The sequence below is a fragment of the Salvelinus fontinalis genome, chromosome 34 (assembly GCF_029448725.1).
Source record: "Salvelinus fontinalis isolate EN_2023a chromosome 34, ASM2944872v1, whole genome shotgun sequence".
Classification (NCBI taxonomy): domain Eukaryota; kingdom Metazoa; phylum Chordata; class Actinopteri; order Salmoniformes; family Salmonidae; genus Salvelinus; species Salvelinus fontinalis.
In genome coordinates this window covers 34,669,256-34,696,042 of record NC_074698.1, presented here as the reverse complement: position 1 = coordinate 34,696,042, position 26,787 = coordinate 34,669,256, and the positions used below count along the sequence as shown (strand labels likewise).

The 26,787-nt window shown below is 43.5% G+C and overlaps 1 protein-coding gene across 3 annotated transcripts in view; it reads right to left on the bottom strand.

The window, feature by feature from the left end:
- usp36 (ubiquitin specific peptidase 36) overlaps positions 1-23,721 on the bottom strand; it is a 48,436-nt gene extending 24,715 nt beyond the window's left edge. For all 3 annotated transcript variants that reach the window (XM_055898573.1, XM_055898574.1, XM_055898575.1), the window contains exons 1-4: positions 23,595-23,721; positions 15,412-15,692; positions 14,907-15,128; positions 10,832-10,942 (exon numbers count right to left, since the gene is read on the bottom strand). In XM_055898573.1, the coding sequence (XP_055754548.1) occupies positions 10,832-10,942; positions 14,907-15,128; positions 15,412-15,679 (601 nt within the window). In that variant the 5' untranslated portion in view covers positions 15,680-15,692; positions 23,595-23,721. The remainder of the gene's footprint in view (positions 1-10,831; positions 10,943-14,906; positions 15,129-15,411; positions 15,693-23,594) is intronic.
- Between the last annotated feature and the right edge of the window lie 3,066 nt (positions 23,722-26,787).

The window sequence follows — 26,787 nt, the reverse complement described above, 5'->3', positions numbered from 1 at the left end:
GTGGTTGTACCATCCCTCCCCTCTCTCTATATAACAGTATAGTGGTTGTACCATCCCTCCCCTCTCTATATAACAGTATAGTGGTTGTACCATCCCTCCTCTCTCTATATATAACAGTGTAGTGGTTGTACCATCCCTCCCCTCTCTCTATATAACAGTATAGTGGTTGTACCATCCCTCCCCTCTCTCTATATAACAGTATAGTGGTTGTACCATCCCTCCTCTCTCTATATAACAGTATAGTGGTTGTACCATCCCTCCCCTCTCTATATATAACAGTATAGTGGTTGTACCATCCCTCCCCTCTCTCTATATAACAGTGTAGTGGTTGTACCATCCCTCCTCTCTCTCTATATAACAGTATAGTGGTTGTACCATCCCTCCCCTCTCTATATAACAGTATAGTGGTTGTACCATCCCTCCTCTCTCTATATATAACAGTGTAGTGGTTGTACCATCCCTCCCCTCTCTCTATATAACAGTATAGTGGTTGTACCATCCCTCCCCTCTCTATATAACAGTATAGTGGTTGTACCATCCCTCCTCTCTCTATATATAACAGTGTAGTGGTTGTACCATCCCTCCCCTCTCTCTATATAACAGTATAGTGGTTGTACCATCCCTCCCCTCTCTCTATATAACGGTGTAGTGGTTGTACCATCCCTCCCCTCTCTATATAACAGTATAGTGGTTGTACCATCCCTCCTCTCTCTATATATAACAGTGTAGTGGTTGTACCATCCCTCCCCTCTCTCTATATAACAGTATAGTGGTTGTACCATCCCTCTCTATATAACAGTATAGTGGTTGTACCATCCCTCCCCTCTCTCTATATAACAGTATAGTGGTTGTACCATCCCTCCCCTCTCTCTATATAACAGTATAGTGGTTGTACCATCCCTCCCCTCTCTCTATATAACAGTGTAGTGGTTGTACCATCCCTCCCCTCTCTCTATATAACAGTATAGTGATTGTACCATCCCTCCCCTCTCTCTATATAACAGTATAGTGGTTGTACCATCCCTCTCTATATAACAGTATAGTGGTTGTACCATCCCTCTCTATATAACAGTATAGTGGTTGTACCATCCCTCCCCTCTCTCTATATAACAGTATAGTGGTTGTACCATCCCTCCTCTCTCTATATAACAGTGTAGTGGTTGTACCATCCCTCCCCTCTCTCTATATAACAGTATAGTGGTTGTACCATCCCTCCCCTCTCTCTATATAACAGTATAGTGGTTGTACCATCCCTCTCTATATAACGGTGTAGTGGTTGTACCATCCCTCCCCTCTCTATATAACAGTATAGTGGTTGTACCATCCCTCCTCTCTCTATATATAACAGTGTAGTGGTTGTACCATCCCTCCCCTCTCTCTATATAACAGTATAGTGGTTGTACCATCCCTCCCCTCTCTCTATATAACAGTATAGTGGTTGTACCATCCCTCCCCTCTCTCTATATAACAGTATAGTGGTTGTACCATCCCTCCCCTCTCTCTATATAACAGTGTAGTGGTTGTACCATCCCTCCCCTCTCTCTATATAACAGTATAGTGATTGTACCATCCCTCCCCTCTCTCTATATAACAGTATAGTGGTTGTACCATCCCTCTCTATATAACAGTATAGTGGTTGTACCATCCCTCTCTATATAACAGTATAGTGGTTGTACCATCCCTCCCCTCTCTCTATATAACAGTATAGTGGTTGTACCATCCCTCCTCTCTCTATATAACAGTGTAGTGGTTGTACCATCCCTCCCCTCTCTCTATATAACAGTATAGTGGTTGTACCATCCCTCCTCTCTCTATATAACAGTGTAGTGGTTGTACCATCCCTCCCCTCTCTCTATATAACAGTGTAGTGGTTGTACCATCCCTCCCCTCTCTCTATATAACAGTGTAGTGGTTGTACCATCCCTCCCCTCTCTCTATATAACAGTATAGTGGTTGTACCATCCCTCCCCTCTCTCTATATAACAGTGTAGTGGTTGTACCATCCCTCCCCTCTCTCTATATAACAGTATAGTGGTTGTACCATCCCCCCCTCTCTATATAACAGTATAGTGGTTGTACCATCCCTCCCCTCTCTCTATATAACAGTATAGTGGTTGTACCATCCCTCCCTTCTCTCTATATAACAGTATAGTGGTTGACCATCCCTCCCCTCTCTCTATATAACCGTATAGTGGTTGTACCATCCCTCCCCTCTCTCTATATAACAGTATAGTGGTTGTACCATCCCTCCCTTCTCTCTATATAACAGTATAGTGGTTGTACCATCCCTCCTCTCTCTATATAACAGTATAGTGGTTGTACCATCCCTCCCTTCTCTCTATATAACAGTATAGTGGTTGTACCATCCCTCCCCTCTCTCTATATAACAGTATAGTGGTTGTACCATCCCTCTCTATATAACAGTATAGTGGTTGTACCATCCCTCTCTATATAACAGTATAGTGGTTGTACCATCCCTCTCTTCTCTCTATATAACAGTATAGTGGTTGTACCATCCCTCTCTATATAACGGTGTAGTGGTTGTACCATCCCTCCCCTCTCTCTATATAACAGTATAGTGGTTGTACCATCCCTCCCCTCTCTCTATATAACAGTATAGTGGTTGTACCATCCCTCCCCTCTCTCTATATAACAGTATAGTGGTTGTACCATCCCTCCCCTCTCTCTATATAACAGTATAGTGGTTGTACCATCCCTCCCCTCTCTATATATAACAGTATAGTGGTTGTACCATCCCTCCCCTCTCTCTATATAACAGTATAGTGGTTGTACCATCCCTCCCCTCTCTCTATATAACAGTATAGTGGTTGTACCATCCCTCCCCTCTCTATATAACAGTATAGTGGTTGTACCATCCCTCCTCTCTCTCTATATAACAGTATAGTGGTTGTACCATCCCTCCCCTCTCTATATATAACAGTATAGTGGTTGTACCATCCCTCCCCTCTCTCTATATAACAGTGTAGTGGTTGTACCATCCCTCCTCTCTCTCTATATAACAGTATAGTGGTTGTACCATCCCTCCCCTCTCTATATAACAGTATAGTGGTTGTACCATCCCTCCTCTCTCTATATATAACAGTGTAGTGGTTGTACCATCCCTCCCCTCTCTCTATATAACAGTATAGTGGTTGTACCATCCCTCTCTATATAACAGTATAGTGGTTGTACCATCCCTCCCCTCTCTCTATATAACAGTATAGTGGTTGTACCATCCCTCCCCTCTCTCTATATAACAGTATAGTGGTTGTACCATCCCTCCCCTCTCTCTATATAACAGTGTAGTGGTTGTACCATCCCTCCCCTCTCTCTATATAACAGTATAGTGGTTGTACCATCCCTCTCTATATAACAGTATAGTGGTTGTACCATCCCTCTCTATATAACAGTATAGTGGTTGTACCATCCCTCTCTATATAACAGTATAGTGGTTGTACCATCCCTCCCCTCTCTCTATATAACAGTATAGTGGTTGTACCATCCCTCCTCTCTCTATATAACAGTGTAGTGGTTGTACCATCCCTCCCCTCTCTCTATATAACAGTATAGTGGTTGTACCATCCCTCCTCTCTCTATATAACAGTGTAGTGGTTGTACCATCCCTCCCCTCTCTCTATATAACAGTGTAGTGGTTGTACCATCCCTCCCCTCTCTCTATATAACAGTGTAGTGGTTGTACCATCCCTCCCCTCTCTCTATATAACAGTATAGTGGTTGTACCATCCCTCCCCTCTCTCTATATAACAGTGTAGTGGTTGTACCATCCCTCCCCTCTCTCTATATAAGAGTATAGTGGTTGTACCATCCCCCCCTCTCTATATAACAGTATAGTGGTTGTACCATCCCTCCCCTCTCTCTATATAACAGTATAGTGGTTGTACCATCCCTCCCTTCTCTCTATATAACAGTATAGTGGTTGACCATCCCTCCCCTCTCTCTATATAACCGTATAGTGGTTGTACCATCCCTCCCCTCTCTCTATATAACAGTATAGTGGTTGTACCATCCCTCCCTTCTCTCTATATAACAGTATAGTGGTTGTACCATCCCTCCTCTCTCTATATAACAGTATAGTGGTTGTACCATCCCTCCCTTCTCTCTATATAACAGTATAGTGGTTGTACCATCCCTCCCCTCTCTCTATATAACAGTATAGTGGTTGTACCATCCCTCTCTATATAACAGTATAGTGGTTGTACCATCCCTCCCCTCTCTCTATATAACAGTATAGTGGTTGTACCATCCCTCTCTTCTCTCTATATAACAGTATAGTGGTTGTACCATCCCTCTCTATATAACGGTGTAGTGGTTGTACCATCCCTCCCCTCTCTCTATATAACAGTATAGTGGTTGTACCATCCCTCCCCTCTCTCTATATAACAGTATAGTGGTTGTACCATCCCTCCCCTCTCTCTATATAACAGTATAGTGGTTGTACCATCCCTCCCCTCTCTCTATATAACAGTATAGTGGTTGTACCATCCCTCCCTTCTCTCTATATAACAGTATAGTGGTTGTACCATCCCTCCTCTCTCTATATAACAGTATAGTGGTTGTACCATCCCTCCCTTCTCTCTATATAACAGTATAGTGGTTGTACCATCCCTCCCCTCTCTCTATATAACAGTATAGTGGTTGTACCATCCCTCTCTATATAACAGTATAGTGGTTGTACCATCCCTCCCCTCTCTCTATATAACAGTATAGTGGTTGTACCATCCCTCTCTTCTCTCTATATAACAGTATAGTGGTTGTACCATCCCTCTCTATATAACGGTGTAGTGGTTGTACCATCCCTCCCCTCTCTCTATATAACAGTATAGTGGTTGTACCATCCCTCCCCTCTCTCTATATAACAGTATAGTGGTTGTACCATCCCTCCCCTCTCTCTATATAACAGTATAGTGGTTGTACCATCCCTCCCCTCTCTCTATATAACAGTATAGTGGTTGTACCATCCCTCCCCTCTCTCTATATAACAGTATAGTGGTTGTACCATCCCTCCCCTCTCTCTATATAACAGTATAGTGGTTGTACCATCCCTCCCCTCTCTCTATATAACAGTATAGTGGTTGTACCATCCCTCCCCTCTCTATATAACAGTATAGTGGTTGTACCATCCCTCCTCTCTCTCTATATAACAGTATAGTGGTTGTACCATCCCTCCCCTCTCTATATATAACAGTATAGTGGTTGTACCATCCCTCCCCTCTCTCTATATAACAGTGTAGTGGTTGTACCATCCCTCCTCTCTCTCTATATAACAGTATAGTGGTTGTACCATCCCTCCCCTCTCTATATAACAGTATAGTGGTTGTACCATCCCTCCTCTCTCTATATATAACAGTGTAGTGGTTGTACCATCCCTCCCCTCTCTCTATATAACAGTATAGTGGTTGTACCATCCCTCCCCTCTCTATATAACAGTATAGTGGTTGTACCATCCCTCCCCTCTCTATATAACAGTATAGTGGTTGTACCATCCCTCCCCTCTCTCTATATAACAGTGTAGTGGTTGTACCATCCCTCCTCTCTCTATATAACAGTATAGTGGTTGTACCATCCCTCCCCTCTCTATATAACAGTATAGTGGTTGTACCATCCCTCCCCTCTCTCTATATAACAGTGTAGTGGTTGTACCATCCCTCCTCTCTCTATATATAACAGTGTAGTGGTTGTACCATCCCTCCCCTCTCTCTATATAACAGTATAGTGGTTGTACCATCCCTCTCTATATAACGGTGTAGTGGTTGTACCATCCCTCCCCTCTCTATATAACAGTATAGTGGTTGTACCATCCCTCCTCTCTCTATATATAACAGTGTAGTGGTTGTACCATCCCTCCCCTCTCTCTATATAACAGTATAGTGGTTGTACCATCCCTCTCTATATAACAGTATAGTGGTTGTACCATCCCTCCCCTCTCTCTATATAACAGTATAGTGGTTGTACCATCCCTCCCCTCTCTCTATATAACAGTGTAGTGGTTGTACCATCCCTCCCCTCTCTCTATATAACAGTATAGTGATTGTACCATCCCTCCCCTCTCTCTATATAACAGTATAGTGGTTGTACCATCCCTCTCTATATAACAGTATAGTGGTTGTACCATCCCTCTCTATATAACAGTATAGTGGTTGTACCATCCCTCTCTATATATAACAGTATAGTGGTTGTACCATCCCTCTCTATATAACAGTATAGTGGTTGTACCATCCCTCTCTATATATAACAGTATAGTGGTTGTACCATCCCTCCCCTCTCTATATAACAGTCACAGCCTCACTAAGGCACTGCAATCACAAGCTGCAGTCACAGTGACACTTCCAACCAGTGTTATGTCATCACCTTATGCATACTGCTACTGAGTCTCCAGGGTGCTCTCTGGCACAATGCACCATCTACGGAACGATTATATATTACAATCGATGACGGGTAAAAAACTAGTGACAAACATGCAGCACATAATACTGCATCAGATTTATTTGGTTCTCATTTCATTAGCTAGGTTTCCATCCAACTAGTGAGATTCTTACGCAAAAATAATAAGAACCTGCATATAAACAACATGTGCATTCTCTCACCAAAGATGTTTCCATCAAATGTACTTGTGGATAAAAGGCTGTGCGTGGTGACCCAGTGAAAAATTTCCACGTACAGTTCAAGGAGAGGTTTACATACACCTTATCCAAATATATTTAAACTCCGTTTTTCACAATTACTGACAGGTAATTTTTACTAGGATTAAATGTCTTCGGTCAGTTAGGATCACTACTTTATTTTAAGAATGTGAAATGTCAGAATAATAGTAGAGAGAATGATATTTCATCTTTCATCACATTCCCAGTGGGTCAGAAGTTTACATACAATCAATTAGTATTTGGTAGCAATGCCTTTAAATTGTTTAACTTGGGTCAAACATTTGGGTAGCCTTCCACAAGGTTCCCACAATAAGTTGGGTGAATTTTGGCCCATTCCTCCTGACAGAGCTGGTGTAACTGAGTCAGGTTTGTAGGCCACCTTGCTCGCATTCGTTTTTCAGTTCTGCCCACAAATGTTCTATAGGATTGAGGTCAGGGCTTTGTGATGGCCACTCCAATACCTTGACTTTGTTGTCCTTAAGCCATTTTGCCACAACTTTGGAAGTATGCTTGGGGTCATTGTCCATTTGGAAGACCCATTTGCAGCCAAGCTTTAAATTCCTGACTGATGTCTTGAGATGTTGCTTCAATATATCCACAATTTTCCTCCTCATGATGCCATCTATTTTGTGAAGTGCACCAGTCCCTCCTGCAGCAAAGCACCCCCACTACATGATGCTGCCACCCCCGTGCGTCACGGTTGGGATGGTGTTCTTCGGCTTGCAAGCCACCCCCTTTTTCCTCCAAGCTTAACAATGGCCATTATGGCCAAACAGTTCTATTTTTGTGTCATCAGACCAGAGGACATTTCTCCAAAAAGTTCGATCTTTGTCCCCATGTGCAGTTGCAAACCGTAGTCTGGCTTTTTTAATGGCGGTTTTGGAGCAGTGGCTTCTTCCTTGCTGAGCGGCCTTTCAGGTTATGTTGATATCCCAAACCAACCATTCCAGTGTTTTTTAGTTTTTATTTTACTTGCTGTGTTGTACTCACTTCGCCTCCATGGCCTTTTTATATTTTATTTATTTATACATATATCTGTTTGCCTTCACCTCCCTTATCTCACCTCACTTGCTCACATTGTATATAGACTTATTTTTTTTCACTGTATTATTGACTATATGTTTGTTTTTACTCCATGTGTAACTATGTGTTGTTGTATGTGTCGAACTGCTTTGCTTTATCTTGGCCAGGTCGCAATTGTAAATGAGAACGTGTTCTCAATTTGCCTACCTGGTTAAATAAAGGTTAAATTAAAAAAATAAAATAAAAAAAATATAGGACTCGTTTTACTGTGGATATAGATACTTTTGTACCTGTTTCCTCCAGCATCTTCACAAGCTCCTTTGCTGTTGTTCTGGGATTGAGTCACACTTTTCTCACCAAAGTACGTTCATCACTAGGAGCAGAACGCCTCTCCTTCCCGAGTGGTATGACGGCTGCATGGTCCCATGGTGTTTATACTTGCGTACTATTGTTTATACAGAAGAACGTGGTACCTTCAGGCATTTGTAAATTGCTCCCAAGGATGAACCAGACTTATGGAGGTCTACAATATTTTTTCCTGTTGTCTTGGCTGATTTCTTTAGATTTTTCCATGATGTCAACCAAAGAGGCACTGAGTTTGAAGGTAGGCCTTGAAGTACATCCACAGGTACACCTCCAATTGACTCAAATGATGTCAATTAGCCCATCAGAAGCTTCTAAAGCCATGACATCCTTTTCTGGAATTTTCCAAGCTGTTCAAAGGCACAGTCAACTTAGTGTACGTAAACGTCTGACCCACTGGAATTGTGATACAGTGAAATATAAGTGAAATAATCTGTCTGAACAATTGTTGGAAAAATTACTTGTGTCATGCACAAAGTAGATGTCCTAAACGACTTACCAAACTATAGTTTGCTAACAAGAAATTTGTGGAGTGGTTGAGAAAGGAGTTAACTTCTTGAGAATACAGGGGGTGCTGTTTTCGCATTAGCATAATTTCCTCTACAGATTAAACTGCCTCTTATTCAATTATTGCTCTTACTATATGCATATAATTAATACCATTGGATAGAAAACAATCTATAGTTTCTAAAACCGTTTCAATTTTGGTTCTGAGTGAAACAGAAGTCATTTGACAGCACTTTCCCTGACCAAGAAGAAGAATGCAAGATGTGTATGCTCGCTTCAACGCTCTGCCTATATATGGTCACGCCACCTATGACCCGAAACACACTTCATTCGTCTTCCTCTGGGTGTCAAGAGGACGTCAGAGGAGAAATTTTTTGTTTATCTTGTACTGACGTGAAATAAGACCTATTTCTTTGGCGTGAGCGACAACTTCCGGTTCTCTGAATCGCGCGATTTTGAGGTGCGATTGTCTACTGTTATGCTGCCGTTACGGATGAAAACTATCTCCGTCTCGAAGTTTGTTTGATACATGTGACCATATCATCTTAATGTATGTTTTTTCAATATAGTTTAATCAGATTATTTGAATTTTTTCGGGAGTTTTGCCGTGTTCCGTTCTGTGAGTTTTTTTTTATACTTTGGACAGAACCGTGCCAGTCGACCAGTACCTATGCTAAATGAAGAGGGAAAGTTGCCATTATGAATGGATTGAACGACTCATCAGGACTAAGGACACCTTGATCAACATTCTGATGAAAGATCAGCAATAGTAAGACCAAATTTACGATGTTATTTCATATATCTGTCGTGCATGTGAACTGGTCGGGGACGCTCAGCTGGTTCTGGCTGGCGTGGCTATGCTAATTTAGCGCTACATTTTGTTTTCGCTATAAAACATTTAATAAATCTGAAATATTGTTTGGATTCACCAGATGTTGGGCTTTCAATATCTGTACGCTGTGTATTTTTTCTGAAATGTTTTAAGACAAGTAATTAGTTATATGACGTTGGTCTCTGTAATTGTTCTGGCTGCGTCGGCACTATTTCAGATTGCAGCTGCAATGTAGAACTGTGATTTATACCTGAAAAATGCAAATTTTTCCAAAAAAACTATGCTATACCATAAATATGTTATCAGACTGTCATCTTATGAAGTTGTTTCTTGGTTAGTGGCTATATATATTTTTATTTAGTCGAATTAGTGATAGCTACTGACGCAGGAAAAAACTGTTGGAGTAAAAAAATTGTGTCTTTTGCTAACGTGTTTAGCTAATAGATTTACATATTGTGTCTTCCCTGTAAAACATTATAAAAATCTGAAATGGTGGCTTTATTCACAGGATCTGTATCTTTCATTAGGTGTCTTGGACTTGTGATTTAATGATATTTAGATGCTACTATTTAATTGTGACGCTATGCTAGCGATGCTAATCAGTGTGGGGGGGTGGGGGGTGCTCCCGGACCCGGGGTAGGTGCTCGGTAGAGGTTAATGACTCCAACCTAAGTGTATGTAAACTTCCAACTTCAACTGTACCAAATAAATAAGAGTTAAATGGGATTCCATTGCATATTTCACTCTACTGACGGTTGTCACTAAAGATGAGTTACATACTGAGTGTGCCCACTCTGGTCTTGGCACATGAGCACTAGACAACAGCTCACACTCGTAGATACAGTGTGGGTATAGCCTAAATGATGATTATTATGACTAGAGAGATGATTTTTATTTGTCAAACGGCAGTGAACCATCGATCATGACCAGAATAAGACCCTGGATATTTGTTGGAAAGGAGGATCAAGCTCAACACCTTGTACTTCCACCAGCTTGTGAAGTTGTTTCATCTGTAGTAAACTGCATGGTTTCCTGAGTCGTAGTGGGAAGACTACACAACATGTCATCATGTGACTCCAATATGATGTTATAGCAATACAGGCACATAAAAGCATTTCCATTACGCACATAATTCATCTTTGACATAAAACCATCCCCACCGTGTCTAGCGTATTTTGTTTAGTTGACATTTGCTGTTTTCATCTGGCCTGTTGGGACATTCCCCCCCCCCGGCGTACTTTAATTTCAAAAGGGATGAATGGAAACCTGGTTAGTGTTTCTGAAATTAAACTGAAATCAAGAATGTAACAGCCAATCAATATCATGTACCTTACAGGACAACAAACATGTCAATGCTGCCAAAAACAAGCTTGCACTACAGTTCTGGAAAACCAACGCCACCTCAATAGACGGACAACAGCTAAACAAGAAGCATAACACTTACTTTTTAGGTCTCGGATGAAGGAGACAGGCTTGATGGCATTTCCCGTGTTGGCAAAGGCTTGGATGATGTGGTTCTGCATTATACAAATCATACAGAAACCCGACTGGTGACCTGAAATGCACAGGAATAGAATAATGAGGTGAAGTCAAGTCACCGTGATTACCCCACCAGACTGGCCAAGTCAAGTCACCATCATTACCCCACCAGACTGGCCAAGTCAAGTCACCATCATTACCCCACCAGACTGGCCAAGTCAAGTCACCATCATTACCCCACCAGACTGGCCAAGTCAAGTCACCGTGATTACCCCACCAGACTGGCCAAGTCACCATCATTACCCCACCAGACTGGCCAAGTCACCATCATTACCCCACCAGACTGGCCAAGTCACCATCATTACCCCACCAGACTGGCCAAGTCACCGTCATTACCCCACCAGACTGGCCAAGTCAAGTCACCGTCATTACCCCACCAGACTGGCCAAGTCACCGTCATTACCCCACCAGACTGGCCAAGTCACCGTCATTACCCCACCAGACTGGCCAAGTCAAGTCACCGTCATTACCCCACCAGACTGGCCAAGTCAAGTCACCGTCATTACCCCACCAGACTGGCCAAGTCACCGTCATATTACCCCACCAGACTGGCCAAGTCAAGTCACCATCATTACCCCACCAGACTGGCCAAGTCAAGTCACCGTCATTACCCCACCAGACTGGCCAAGTCAAGTCACCGTCATTACCCCACCAGACTGGCCAAGTCAAGTCACCGTCATTACCCCACCAGACTGGCCAAGTCAAGTCACCGTCATTACCCCACCAGACTGGCCAAGTCAAGTCACCGTCATTACCCCACCAGACTGGCCAAGTCACCATCATTACCCCACCAGACTGGCCAAGTCACCATCATTACCCCACCAGACTGGCCAAGTCACCGTCATTACCCCACCAGACTGGCCAAGTCACCGTCATTACCCCACCAGACTGGCCAAGTCACCGTCATTACCCCACCAGACTGGCCAAGTCAAGTCACCGTCATTACCCCACCAGACTGGCCAAGTCAAGTCACCGTCATTACCCCACCAGACTGGCCAAGTCAAGTCACCGTCATTACCCCACCAGACTGGCCAAGTCACCATCATTACCCCACCAGACTGGCCAAGTCACCGTCATTACCCCACCAGACTGGCCAAGTCCCCGTCATTACCCCACCAGACTGGCCAAGTCACCGTCATTACCCCACCAGACTGGCCAAGTCACCGTCATTACCCCACCAGACTGGCCAAGTCAAGTCACCGTCATTACCCCACCAGACTGGCCAAGTCAAGTCACCGTCATTACCCCACCAGACTGGCCAAGTCACCGTCATATTACCCCACCAGACTGGCCAAGTCAAGTCACCATCATTACCCCACCAGACTGGCCAAGTCAAGTCACCATCATTACCCCACCAGACTGGCCAAGTCAAGTCACCATCATTACCCCACCAGACTGGCCAAGTCAAGTCACCATCATTACCCCACCAGACTGGCCAAGTCAAGTCACCATCATTACCCCACCAGACTGGCCAAGTCAAGTCACCATCATTACCCCACCAGACTGGCCAAGTCAAGTCACCATCATTACCCCACCAGACTGGCCAAGTCAAGTCACCATCATTACCCCACCAGACTGGCCAAGTCAAGTCACCGTCATTACCCCACCAGACTGGCCAAGTCAAGTCACCGTCATTACCCCACCAGACTGGCCAAGTCAAGTCACCGTCATTACCCCACCAGACTGGCCAAGTCAAGTCACCGTCATTACCCCACCAGACTGGCCAAGTCAAGTCACCGTCATTACCCCACCAGACTGGCCAAGTCAAGTCACCATCATTACCCCACCAGACTGGCCAAGTCACCGTCATATTACCCCACCAGACTGGCCAAGTCAAGTCACCGTCATTACCCCACCAGACTGGCCAAGTCAAGTCACCGTCATTACCCCACCAGACTGGCCAAGTCAAGTCACCATCATTACCCCACCAGACTGGCCAAGTCAAGTCACCGTCATTACCCCACCAGACTGGCCAAGTCAAGTCACCGTCATTACCCCACCAGACTGGCCAAGTCAAGTCACCGTCATTACCCCACCAGACTGGCCAAGTCACCATCATTACCCCACCAGACTGGCCAAGTCACCATCATTACCCCACCAGACTGGCCAAGTCACCGTCATTACCCCACCAGACTGGCCAAGTCACCGTCATTACCCCACCAGACTGGCCAAGTCACCGTCATTACCCCACCAGACTGGCCAAGTCAAGTCACCGTCATTACCCCACCAGACTGGCCAAGTCAAGTCACCGTCATTACCCCACCAGACTGGCCAAGTCACCATCATTACCCCACCAGACTGGCCAAGTCACCATCATTACCCCACCAGACTGGCCAAGTCCCCGTCATTACCCCACCAGACTGGCCAAGTCACCGTCATTACCCCACCAGACTGGCCAAGTCAAGTCACCGTCATTACCCCACCAGACTGGCCAAGTCAAGTCACCGTCATTACCCCACCAGACTGGCCAAGTCAAGTCACCGTCATTACCCCACCAGACTGGCCAAGTCACCGTCATATTACCCCACCAGACTGGCCAAGTCAAGTCACCATCATTACCCCACCAGACTGGCCAAGTCAAGTCACCATCATTACCCCACCAGACTGGCCAAGTCAAGTCACCATCATTACCCCACCAGACTGGCCAAGTCAAGTCACCGTCATTACCCCACCAGACTGGCCAAGTCAAGTCACCGTCATTACCCCACCAGACTGGCCAAGTCAAGTCACCGTCATTACCCCACCAGACTGGCCAAGTCAAGTCACCGTCATTACCCCACCAGACTGGCCAAGTCAAGTCACCATCATTACCCCACCAGACTGGCCAAGTCACCGTCATATTACCCCACCAGACTGGCCAAGTCAAGTCACCGTCATTACCCCACCAGACTGGCCAAGTCAAGTCACCGTCATTACCCCACCAGACTGGCCAAGTCAAGTCACCGTCATTACCCCACCAGACTGGCCAAGTCAAGTCACCGTGATTACCCCACAAGACTGGCCAAGTCAAGTCACCGTCATTACCCCACCAGACTGGCCAAGTCAAGTCACCGTCATTACCCCACCAGACTGGCCATGTCACCATCAATACCCCACCAGACTGGTCAAGTCAAGTCACCGTCATTACCCCACCAGACTGGCCAAGTCAAGTCACCGTCATTACCCCACCAGACTGGCCATGTCACCATCAATACCCCACCAGACTGGCCAAGTCAAGTCACCATCATTACCCCACCAGACTGGCCAAGTCAAGTCACCGTCATTACCCCACCAGACTGGCCAAGTCAAGTCACCGTCATTACCCCACCAGACTGGCCAAGTCAAGTCACCGTGATTACCCCACAAGACTGGCCAAGTCAAGTCACCGTCATTACCCCACCAGACTGGCCATGTCACCATCAATACCCCACCAGACTGGTCAAGTCAAGTCACCATCATTACCCCACCAGACTGGCCATGTCACCATCAATACCCCACCAGACTGGCCATGTCACCATCAATACCCCACCAGACTGGCCAAGTCAAGTCACCATCATTACCCCACCAGACAGGCGAAGTCATTTGACTTCGAGCACAACAGTTTTCTTAAACATATGTTCGTTGCTTATTGTGTGTGTCAGATGTTGGCTGCTTGGTTTATGACATAATATGAATCAATTTCTTATCTTGCGAATGCACACAAACTCATTTTTTTTAAGCAAACAATATGCTTGAAGACACATTTCAGTTGAATGCATTCAGTTGTACAACTGACTAGGCATCCCCTTTTACTCATGGGAGTAGAGCTGTTGGACATGTGCCCCTTTCCCTCCAACCTTTGAGGTCATTTCTAGACAATATATTTGTCCATTTAAGGGACCTGTTTAGTCTCAAACTAGAAGCAAAAGATTTGTATTGCCCCATTTAATGGTTCTGCACTACAACGCCTATAGTGGGCCATTCAAAAAGGTATCTAACCAGAGGTGAACTAAACTACTCACAGGCACGACTGTGCTCCTTGGAGAGTAGATAGTTTGCCAGGGGCGGTGTGTAGGTGAGACACTGCACAGTGGAGTTAAGGAAGCAGGTGTTGCCCAGGTTGTGGAGGCCGGCTCCCACCCGGTAGACACGCTCCCAACGCATGGAGAGTCTGTTCCCAGGGAAGAGCATCTTCTGCGGGGCGGGGATCCCATCACTCTGGCCCCCACACTGGTTGTCTGAAACTGGTGGATGGAGGAGTGAGATTAATTAGAGAAATTGCATGGATAATTCAGAAAAGCCATAGAGAATAGTTCAGCAGACAAACTCAACAATTTAGCCTAACTGATCACTTCACCAAAACCCAGAGAGAAACACTCATGGCGAATAGAGCTATTCTTCAATTCCACCAAAAAGGTTAAGACAGTAGGGGTGATTAAGAATATCAAAGTGTGTTAATTCTGTGTGCAGTGAAAACTAGACTTAACAAACCTCTTGAATGGCTCATTTCCCAGTCAACGGTCTTACCTTGCCTCTTGATCTGAGTGGGCTCTGTGCTGGCCCTCTGACCCGACGCGGCCCCCTCACTGCCGCGGGGGTTGAGGATCACATATTTGGTCTTGAGACTGTCCAGCTGATAGGAGAAGCCTTTGCTGGCCGGCTCAAACTCAATCTTCTGCAGCAGGACCTTCTTGGCCGAGGAGGCCAGCAGCTTATTGAGGTCGCTATCATCGCCCGCCGAGGAGTCCTTCCGGCCGGGCTTCAGGGCCTCCTTGAGTTTGTCCACTATAGGCATCGTTTGAGCATCACTGTAGATCAGACAGAGGGTGGGATTCAGGAATCACCTTTGCTTACATGTACCAAGGAAATTGACTTGGTGAAATGGCACTGACATGTAGAACACAGAAATAATGATGAAGACATAATCCACACAGGCCTACAGTATAGATAAAACAAAATCAGAACAATCACACACAATAAGGCCAGTTTGAGACTAGTCAATTAAATCCAGGCTAAATTAAATATTTAGTCATAGGAACAAACACTAAATTCCACAGTGTGTATATAGATGTTTTTCAGCGTGCCTAGGAATAAAAGTCATGATACCATAACAATAATACAACTCGGAAATCTTACTGAGCAGCAATTGGTCTCAACCCTGTGTAGCACATCCACAACATCCAGTCCACAGTACAGCACTGCAGCGTCATCATTCCCTCAGAGAGGCCACTGTAGCAGTGAATTTCTATTTCCTGTCAGTGATTCCTAAACTGGCAACCCAGACTGTAAACCCGGGCTGTAAACTGGCAACCCGGGCTGTAAGCATGGAACTCGTGCTTTTCGGCGAGAGAGCGGCATATTATGTGAGCAGCAGCATATTATGGCAAGAGGACTGAGTATCTGAGGAGTCAGGCTGGGACTTGGCAGCCGTCTCTGTTGTTATGAAAGATAGTGGAGCATGATGTGTGTGTTCGTGCATGTGTGTGTGTGTGTGTAACGGGGAGAGGGACTCGACACAAGCACAACTGCTGTCTACCAGGTCAGATACTCATGTTCGGTCTATTCCTACATCAATCAAGTCATCGCCATACCAACCACCCGACAGTCCACTGTCACAAAGGAAAGACTGGTGTGGTACAGTCATGCTGTTTGTTACATGTCCCCAGAATGCCTTCAGCTATTTCTACGTGCAATCTTTGTTATATTTGTTTTATTCATTGTTGTAACCGTTGATTATTTTTTTCGCCTCAGGGCCCAATTTCATAAAGCGTTAGAGAAGGAGTGTTGATCTCAAATTAGTTTGCCTTTTAGATATTCTAGTGAATATGAATACATGGACAGCGGGAAAATCCTAGTCTGAGACGTTTCTGAATAGAGGCCAGGTTGGTCTAAGAAAAGCTACAGAATTGGTTTTAAAAGACACAGGCTATACTGCACATAACTTGTGTGCTTAATATGTGACTGAGTAGTGAAATAGGCTAGATACTGGTCCTCTGTAGCTGTTGGTAATGCATGGCTCTTGAAAAAACGCCAGGATAGTGGGTTCGACACCCAGGAGTAAAATCTACACACGGATAACTAAGTTGCTTTGGATAATAGAGTCTGCTATGGCATATCTCATATCTATACCTACTGTCATACATCTGTATCTACTGTCCAGCATCCTGAGCTGGTAAATCGATCAGCATTTTTTAAAGAATTAAAATGCCCCTGAACAAGGCAGTTAACCCACTGTTCCCCAGTAGGCGCATCCTGAGCTGGTAAATCGATCAGCATTTTTTAAAGAATTAAAATGCCCCTGAACAAGGCAGTTAACCCACTGTTCCCCAGTAGGCCGTCATTGTAAATAAGAATGTGTTCTTAACCGACTTGCCTAGTTAAATAAAGATTAATTAATATATATATATATATATATATATATATATATATATATATTTTTTTTTTAAGTCTACTACAAGTAGGCTAGCTGGAATAGTCAGGATGAGAATGATTGAATAGGCTACATTCCATTAGCTCAAAGATATGGTGAGCTGTTAAAAACCAGCCCGCTTAGAGTAAACAAAGGACTGCTACACAATCCCTGCGTCAACTTGATGTACGACCAGCAAACTATAGTGCATCACTATGTTAGTGATGCACTCGCATGCTGCCATTGAGGAAACGGACCGGGGAGAGGGAACAGCTCTAGGTCAACAGCACACAGACACAGGATGGACCTGTCACAGAGCAGGGTTCTGTTCAAACCCACACTTGACAGAGAAAAGGGAGGGGAGCCTGACTCATCATTAGATATGATAGTGACGTAGCTGAGGGAGGAGAGCAGGGGGGCTGCACATGCAGCATCACACGCACAAGGGCAGACTAACCTTCAGGTGCTGCTACTGATAGAATTAACAAATCACACAGCCCACAGTGAGATGGCACAGCTGACTGCTGAGATGTAATGGGTGGACCACATACAGGGATTTTCAGTTTATTCACCAAACCGTATAGGGGTGCTGTTCTACCCAACCAGTGAACCATGTAGGCTACCACACAGACTGTTATGCCACTGTCAGAGACACTGTGGACCCACGACACTACATACTGTTTTAATGACATCACAATCAAGAAAACGGGAGACTTTTTACTTAGATACTGATACCCGGATTAGTATCACAATAGTCAATGCCAACATGATACCATGGCAACAAAATGCCCATTAGCCAAAGTCACAGAATGGCACTTCCAGACAGAAACTCAGCTACTTGCCTGTTCAATCATTAGGCATCCTGAGTGCAATAAACACATTTGAACTTTTTCACGCCAACATTTTTCAGAGACAGCCATGCATGCAATAATTAAATCAATTATACAATCAATTTGACGTTGACTTAGTTTAACTTCATTTATTTGAATGGTAAATCTATTGATAAACTGGTTAAATCAAGATGTAGCCTATTCACAATACAGGGGAATGCATATTCAATAGCGTGAGAGCATGCATGGGGGTGAGCTTGTTTTGGCTGATTTCATGGGGCTACAGATGGCAAATAATCTGTTTCCCCTCCAATTGGGACTCATTTTATTGTACTGATAAACAACATCTGCATAGAAGTAGCTTATTTTATAAACGTGTGCGCTCACTCTTTAACCAGTAATGACATCATTCATGAGGCAAGGGGGGGGGGCAGCCGCAGGCCATATCAGAGAGGAAGAGGTGAAGTGAGAGGTCTCACTCTTTAACCAGTAATGACATCATTCATGAGGCAAGGGGGGGGGGGGGCAGCCGCAGGCCATATCAGAGAGGAAGAGGTGAACTGAGAGGTCTCACTCTCACCAAAATATGCCCACGGCATTTGTATGGAAATATTTTTGGACCCAAGCTTGTCACCTGCCTTTGTGTCAACGACTCCCGTTGGTAGGGTGGAGACATGAGCATCCCATGATCCATATTCACACAGAGTCAGTTTGCAGAGGCAATAGATCATCTTTCAGAGAGATGTAAGATCGATTAAGTTTATTAATAAAGTTGGTGGCGGCAATCGAATAAAAATTAAAAAAAACTACTAAACTGTTTTTGCATTATGGTTTGCAAACAAAAAAATGCCGACATGCAAACAGCAAGCTTCTGCCTTTATAAGTGTGCACATTATTATTTGCAAAATATAGGGTTGAAAATTTTGGGGAATAATCAGATGTGGAAACTTTGTGGGATTTAACAGAAATATATGCAATCTAATATTAATATAATTTAAATGTTTTTTTTTTTATAAATTGGATACTTCACCTTTGGATATATTTACCATATCATATGGAGACAGAAACATACACCCTATAAGTAGACAGACAAGTGTAAATTATTAAATCCTTCCAAAATAAAATGTTAAAAACAATTTAGTTATGAATTGAACTTAAATGAGTTGACTCTTCACATGGAATGATTTCACTGAAAAGCAAAAGGGAATATTGAATGATCCCCAATGATCCATCGCATCTCCCAAAAACATTTTCAACATACATCTGTAAAATGATAGTCTAGAAACTAAAGCTTTGGTTGTCTTCCTCTCAGGCTGCCATGTCTTCTCCCTGGACCTCCTCAATGTCCACCTCTTGAACATCAAACTCTGAGGCCTCATCTTCACGGTCACTTTCCAACCCTGTTGAGGATGGCTCGTTGTCAGGCTCAAAAAGTCTCACATTTGCCCGGATGGCCAATTTTTCAACCCCTGTATTGGTCAGCCTGTTGCGTGCGTGTTCCCAGACAAGGACCAGTTGCGCTCTGAGGCGGCTGATGTTGGTGGGATTTGGAGGATGATTGAGGCAACGGGAAAGAGCCTCAGATCCACAAAGTCCCTTCCACCTGGTGGCTGATGAGATATGCTGGCACAACTGCCAAATTGCATCTCCATCCCAAAGCCCTTTCTTGGAAGTGTACTTGGCCAGACTGCCAAGAGCCTTGCCCTCATCCAGGCCAAGGTGGCGAGACACGGTAGTGATGACACCATAGGCCTTGTTGAGCTCTGCACAAGAAAGGATGCTCTTGCCAGCATACTTGGGGTCCAACATGTACGCTGCGGCGTGTATGAGCTTCAGGCAGAAGTGTAGAGACCGGTGTGTCTGTTGTCCCTTGTGTCTGTGCTCTTGTAGAATATTGGTTGAGGGGTGGAGATGATGTAGTTAATTATTCCTTGCCCACGAACATTCGACCACCAACCAGAGATGATTGCAATACAGTCTGCTTTCTCTACGATTTGCTTGACCTTCACTTGAAATCTGTATCCAGCAAATGAGTAGATAAGTAGTCTGTTGGAGGGGTGTATCCTGGGCGAAAATCATTCAGAAATCTCTTCCAATACACATTGCCAGTGAGCATCAAAGGTGAACCAGTTGCATACACAGCCCGAGCAAGACATTCACCAGCATTTCTCTGACTAAGTTCCTCCATTGAGTCAAAAAAAACTTCTGACTCCAGGAGGACCATGAGCTGTTGCTATCGATAAGGTGTCTGATTCATAATTTTCACCTCGAATAGAAGTAGAGGGACTTTTATCAGAGGTTGCTTGTTGTGAGCGCCGAGGGAACTTAATGAACTTGGCCAGATGATTCTGCATCTTTGTTGCATTCTTCACATATGATTTGGCACAGTATTTGCAAATGTGCACAGCTTTTCCTTCTACATTAGCTGCAGTGAAATGTCTCCACCACACATCAGATAGGGCCCGTGGCATTTTCTTGTAAAGATTAGAAAAATTAGTAAAAAAAAAATACAAATACAATTCCATGTACAGATAACTATTTAAGCATTTAGATTAAACTCTTTCGTAAGATAAATGTTTTAAAATGAAACATGTATGGAAACGGGTGAATTAACACTCAGTTAGCAGACTCAAGCAAGCTAAAACTAACAAGCAGAAATAGTTCACAAGTTAGATATGATTTAAACATTTTGCTGTAGGCTACTACTTACGAGTTAACAAAAAATTATTTATGTCATAAAATATATTCACCCCACCCAGTATTGTAATCAAAACTTAACAGAAAGCATGTAGTCCTTGGCTCAGACAGTGTAGTAGTGTGGGCTCAATAGCATCTCAGTGTGCAAGATCATGAGAATCAGCTGTACATGTGATGGAAGAACGCAATGCAGAGGGTTGCAATTCCATTGAATTGGGCATAGTTTAACCAAAATATGTCACTAGACTAGAATTTCGTTACATGCATCCCACAAAAAAAAGGTTTGTTGTTATAAGCTAACTGTTTGATGAATTCCCCAAATTGCCCAGAAAGTTTCCAACTCTTTGCAACCGTAGCAAAAAACACCAGAAAAAGAGACTGAGGGGCAAAATACACACCCTCAAATGGTGGGGCAGACGTGGACAACATGGACTTACATTCTACAGAGGGATTTGGAGGTGAAAACGTAACATTTAAGCAGCTGCATTCTCCCCACAGCTCCACCAATCTGTCATACTTATGGGTAAATCCTGCCTATTTCTACAATTTCTCATCTTAAAATCTAAAGATAAATCCGAACACTACTAACCTTAAGACCAAAAAACACTTTATGTATTCAGAAATTTTTACAATATAGACAATTTTCAATTTGTGGCTGTGGTAGCTGTTGGTTTCATCTTTGCCGTCATTGTTTGGGTCTCACATGCTTTCCCAATCGCATCGTATCCCTCCTCATACTACAAGATACAACCAAAATGTGCCCGAATATAAAAATCGGGACATCCCACCGGGGGTCTGGAGAACGGAACAGCCAGAATCAGTGTGTCCTTGACCCGCTCAAACTACACAAGTCCCAATGACCTGATCCTAGCCCAAGTTCATAGGATTTAATCTCGAACATGAAAATGTGTCTGGGACGGCAAAAACGTGTAGTGTATGCACGGCAATAACCCACAACAACGAGACTGGTTATGCCGAATATACACCACACGATTTTGCCATCTTGTAGTATGAGAAGTGCTACGATGCGATTGACTATTGGTAGCAGTCCATGCCCAATTAGCACTCAGCATGTGAGACCAAAACAATGTCGGCGAAGATGAACGCAACGACAACCCGCACCATGTGGACCAAGGTGATGGGAAACTGATTGGTGGATGCCTTTTCAATGGACGGGTTCGTTTTACATGGTCAGGTGCCCCAGCTTAGCAAAGTTCGCCCATTTAAGAAGATTCCATGGGTCTTTAAGTAAAATCTCCACTCACCCGGGGCATCGTGCCATGCAAAACAAACTCCACCAATATTACATTGCGTCCTACCATGACAGAATCAAAAAATCAAATGTATTATTATCCATATTCTGTGCACCCATCTCTTTTGGGATGTTTCTTTACATAATAATGTGCACATTATCTCAACACTAATAAAGCAGCTCAAAGTTTGCATGTGGGTATTTTTCCCTACGACAATAGAAACGCAGGGGGATCCACTAAGGAATCGTGTAATGTGAGTACCACAGTTCTGGGGTTGAAGATGGATGGAATTAAAGATTTGGGACAAGGAGATAGGTATATGTGAGCACATCCAAGTTGTTGCGATTGTATTAGTCGTGAGGTGTATGCCCAGCATTAGCTACTTGCCACAAATAGCTAGTATTACAAACCTGCTTTTTATAAGGCCAAATAGTCCATATGTTTCGACTTGGAGGTTCAGCATGGAAGATGCTGAATCTCAAGTCTTAACATCGGCTATAAACTCAGCGAGTCCCATTGCTGGACATTGATATTTTCAAACACTGAACTTCTGTCGGGAAACAAGCCAACTTCCCTGACTGAGACTTGACCAGTGTTTACAAAAAAGTATGCACAGGATTAGGATTGTGAAGTGTAGCTAGCAGGTTAACCTAGCTATTCCAGTAATGTACTGTTTACTAGCTCGCGCTCTCCCCCTTCAGTACAACAATACCATAGTTCACTAGCTTACGGTTATATAGTGCAAAATTAACATGTTTTTGTAGATTGTTAGTTAGCTAAATAAGACACGGCGACTTAGTCGCTAGCAAATATTTTACAGACAGAGCAAGTTAGCTAGCCAGCCATGTTGGCTGCAGTAACTACTAACGTTACATAGTAAATTAGTAGCTAGCAAGCCAGGTTAGATACTAGACATTCTAGCTAGCTTAGCCATCAAACGTTAACTAATCTGCAAAGCGAGCCAAATACAATGCAATTTGTGACATTCTTTTTAACTCATTGTTATGGGGCCTCGTTCAATATGTACTTATCTGTGTATCTAGCTTGATATTTAACTAGCCAACTTGACCAAGGCAGGGTAATTAGCTAGCTCGTCTATCGTCGCTAGCTAGTCGAACCTGGTTTGGTCAAAATGTCTCCACGCGGAGTACTGTGGGTCACGAGAGGCAAATGTTAGCTAGCATCTGAGTTGGAAACACGTAACTTTAGTTACTACGCTAGCCGATAAACAAACATGCTTTAGATGAGGGATAACAGTTAGCGTTATTCGTTACATGTATCTATTTGTAACAACTGAAAACTGTCACTGAATGGATAGCTAGCTAACAAAAATAACCACGTAACATCAGTAAGCTAACTGTTTACTGCTAGCTTTCTGGTTAGCAACTTTGCTAACGACTAACGTGGCGTCTCGATGCTGCAATGTGGTTAGCTAGCTACCCCCCAACCTCCTCACAATATCCGTCAGATGTTTAGTCGTTATAAAAACAGATCGATAGACTGATCATTAGTAACACTCACCTTAAGTTCAATCATCCGAAAACGACGACTGTTTGGCGATAAAGACACTCTGCCTGGCTACAGTTCCTTAATTGTGTTACATTATTTCCCCCATGCTGCATTCTGAGAGGGTGTGGGCAAGCATGACTGACAGATTTGTGAAGCCAATGAAAATGCAGGTTAGCAAATCAAATCAAATTGTATGTCACATGCGCCGAATACATCATGTGTAGTAAACCTTACCGTCAAATGCTTACTTACAAGCCCCTAACAATGCAGTTCAATAAATAAATTTATGAAAATATTTACAAAAAAAACTAAAGTAAAATATTCAATAAAAAGTAACCCAATAAAAGAACAATAACGAGGCTATATGCAGGGGGTTCCGGTACCGAAAGTTAATTTGTACATGTAGGTAGGGGTAGTGACAATGCATAGATAATAAACAGCAAGTAGCCACAGTGTAAAAACTGTGTGTGTGTGTGTGTGTGTGTGTGTGTGTGTGTGTGTGTGTGTGTGTGTGTGTGTGTGTGTGTGTGTGTGTGTGTGTGTGTGTGTGTGTGTGTGTGTGTGTGTGTGTGTGTGTGTTGGGGGGGGGGGGGGTGTCAATAGTCTGGGTGGCCATTTGGTTTATTGTTCAGCAGTCTTATGGCTTGGGGGTAGAAGCTGTTAAGGAGCCTTTTGGACCTAGACTTGGTGCTCCGGTACCGCTTGCCGTGCGGTAGTAGAGAGAACAGTCTATGACTTGGGTGAATTTGTTGGGCCTTCCTCTGACACCGCCTAGTATATACAGTACAGTCAAAAGTTTGGACACACCTACTCATTCAAGGGTTTTTCTTTATTTTTAATATTTTCTACATTGTAGAATAATAATGAAGACATCAAAACTATGAAATAACAGATATGGAATCATGTAGTAACCAAAAAAGTGTTAAACAAATCAAAATATATTTTATATTTGAGATTCTTCAAAGTAACAACCTTTTGCCTTGATAACAGCTTTGCACACTCTTTGCATTCTCTCAACCAGCTTCATGAGGTAGTCACCTGGAATGCATTTCAATTAACAGGTGTGTCTTCCTAAAAGTTCATTTGTGGAATTGATTTCCTTCTTAAGCCAATCAGTTGTGTTGTGACAAGATAGGGGTTGTATACAGAAGATAGACATATTTGGTAAGTCCATATTATGGCAAGAAACAGCTCAAATAAGCAAAGAGAAACAACAGACATGAAGATCAGTCAATCCGGAAAATTTCAACAACTTTGAAAGTTACTTAAGTGCAGTCGCAAAAACCTTAAAGCGCTATGATGAAACTGAGGACCGCCACAGGAAAGGAAGACCCAGAGTTACCTCTGCTGCAGAGGATAAGTTCATTAGAGTTACCAGCCTCAGAAATTACAGCCCAAATAAATGCTTCTGTCACGTTCTGACCTTTATTTTCCTTTGTTTTGTCTTTAGTTAGTATGGTCAGGGCGTGAGTTGGTTTGGGCAGTCTATGTTATGTGTTTCTATGTTTAGGTTTGTCAATTGGCCTGATATGGTTCTCAATCAGAGACAGGTGTTTTGCATTGTCTCTGATTGGGAACCACATTTAGGTTGCCTGTTTTCACTGTTGGTTTGTGGGTGTTTGTTTCCTGTGTCTGTGTTCGTGCCACACGGGACTGTTTCAGTTAGGGTTCTTTGTTATTTTTGTCATGTTCAGTTAATTATATTAAAACATGGACACTTACCACTCTGCGTCTTGGTCCGATCCCTGCTACCCCTCTTTAGACGAAGAGGAGGAAATCAGCCGTTACAGCTTCAGAGTACAAGTAACAGACACATCTCAACATCAACTGTTCAGAGGAGACTGCGTGAATCAGGCCTTCATGGTTGAATTGCTGCAAAGAAACCACTACTAAAGGACACCAATAATAAGAGACTTACTTGGGCCAAGAAACACAAGCAATGGACATTAGACTGGTGGAAATTTGTCCTTTGGTCTGATGAGTCCAAATTTGAGATTTTTGTTTCCAACCGCTGTGTATTTGTGAGATGCAGCATAGGGGAAATGATGATGTCCGCATTTGTGGTTCCCACCGTGAAGCATGAAGGAGGAGGTGTGGTGGTGTGTGGGTGCTTTGCTGGTGACACCGTCAGTGATTTATTTAGAATTCAAGGCACGCTTAATCAGCATGGCTACCACAGCATTCTGCAGCGATACACCATCCCATCTGGTTTGCGCTTAGTGGGACTATCATTTCTTTTTCAACAGGACATTGACCCAACAAACCTCCAGGCTGTGTAAGTGCTATTTGACCAAGAAGGAGAGTGGAGTGCTGCATCAGATGACCTGGCCTCCACAATCACCCGACTTACACCCAATTGAGATGGTTTGGGAAGAGTTGGACTGCAAAGTGAAGGAAAAGCAGCCAACAAGTGCTCAGAGCCGGCCAAAATCCATCTCGCTCCGTCTTGTCCCACTGCCGGCCACTGGGCTTCCTCTCATCATATTTGGTGGTGAGTGGAAACGCCAAACGGATGCTTCAGATTCATACATCCGGTGAAACATATGGCTCATTGTTCTATCTGTGGTAACATGCTGGAAATCCCGAGGATTTCATTGATTGATATAATTGAAAACCCAGTGCTTGGCTGTTATGTAACAACATGAATGATGGCATATTATTATGGCATATTATTATGGCATGTCTGGCACACCACAAGACATAAGCCTTCCTTGTTTTCTCTATTTCTGGTTTATCATTTCGCAATAAATGTATCATACCCCCCAATTTAAACACAATGAATCTAAGAATATGAATCACTTATTGTGCATGTCCAATCTCAAATATGAGATGTCCTCAATTAAGAATGTGCACTTTTGAATCTAACATAGCCTTGAACTGTCACATAAACATTAATGGACCTCTACCATCTTCAATGACCCCTACACTAAATTTTATTCCATCCTGTGATTTTGACTGCTTTTCTTCATGTGGAATGTAGTAATAATTGTACATTTCCAGTGTATTCCAGAGGGCACTCTGTAATCAAATACAGTCAACACGGGCAGACACATAGATCTGTCAGCAGGAGGAGCCATTGTACCACCATAATAATTCAGCATGACTAACAACTCAAATATGGACATAATTATAATAATGGGTGAGATATTGTGTCATATAAATTGTGCTGCACAATTGCTGAACAAGTAAATAAACACATCAGATG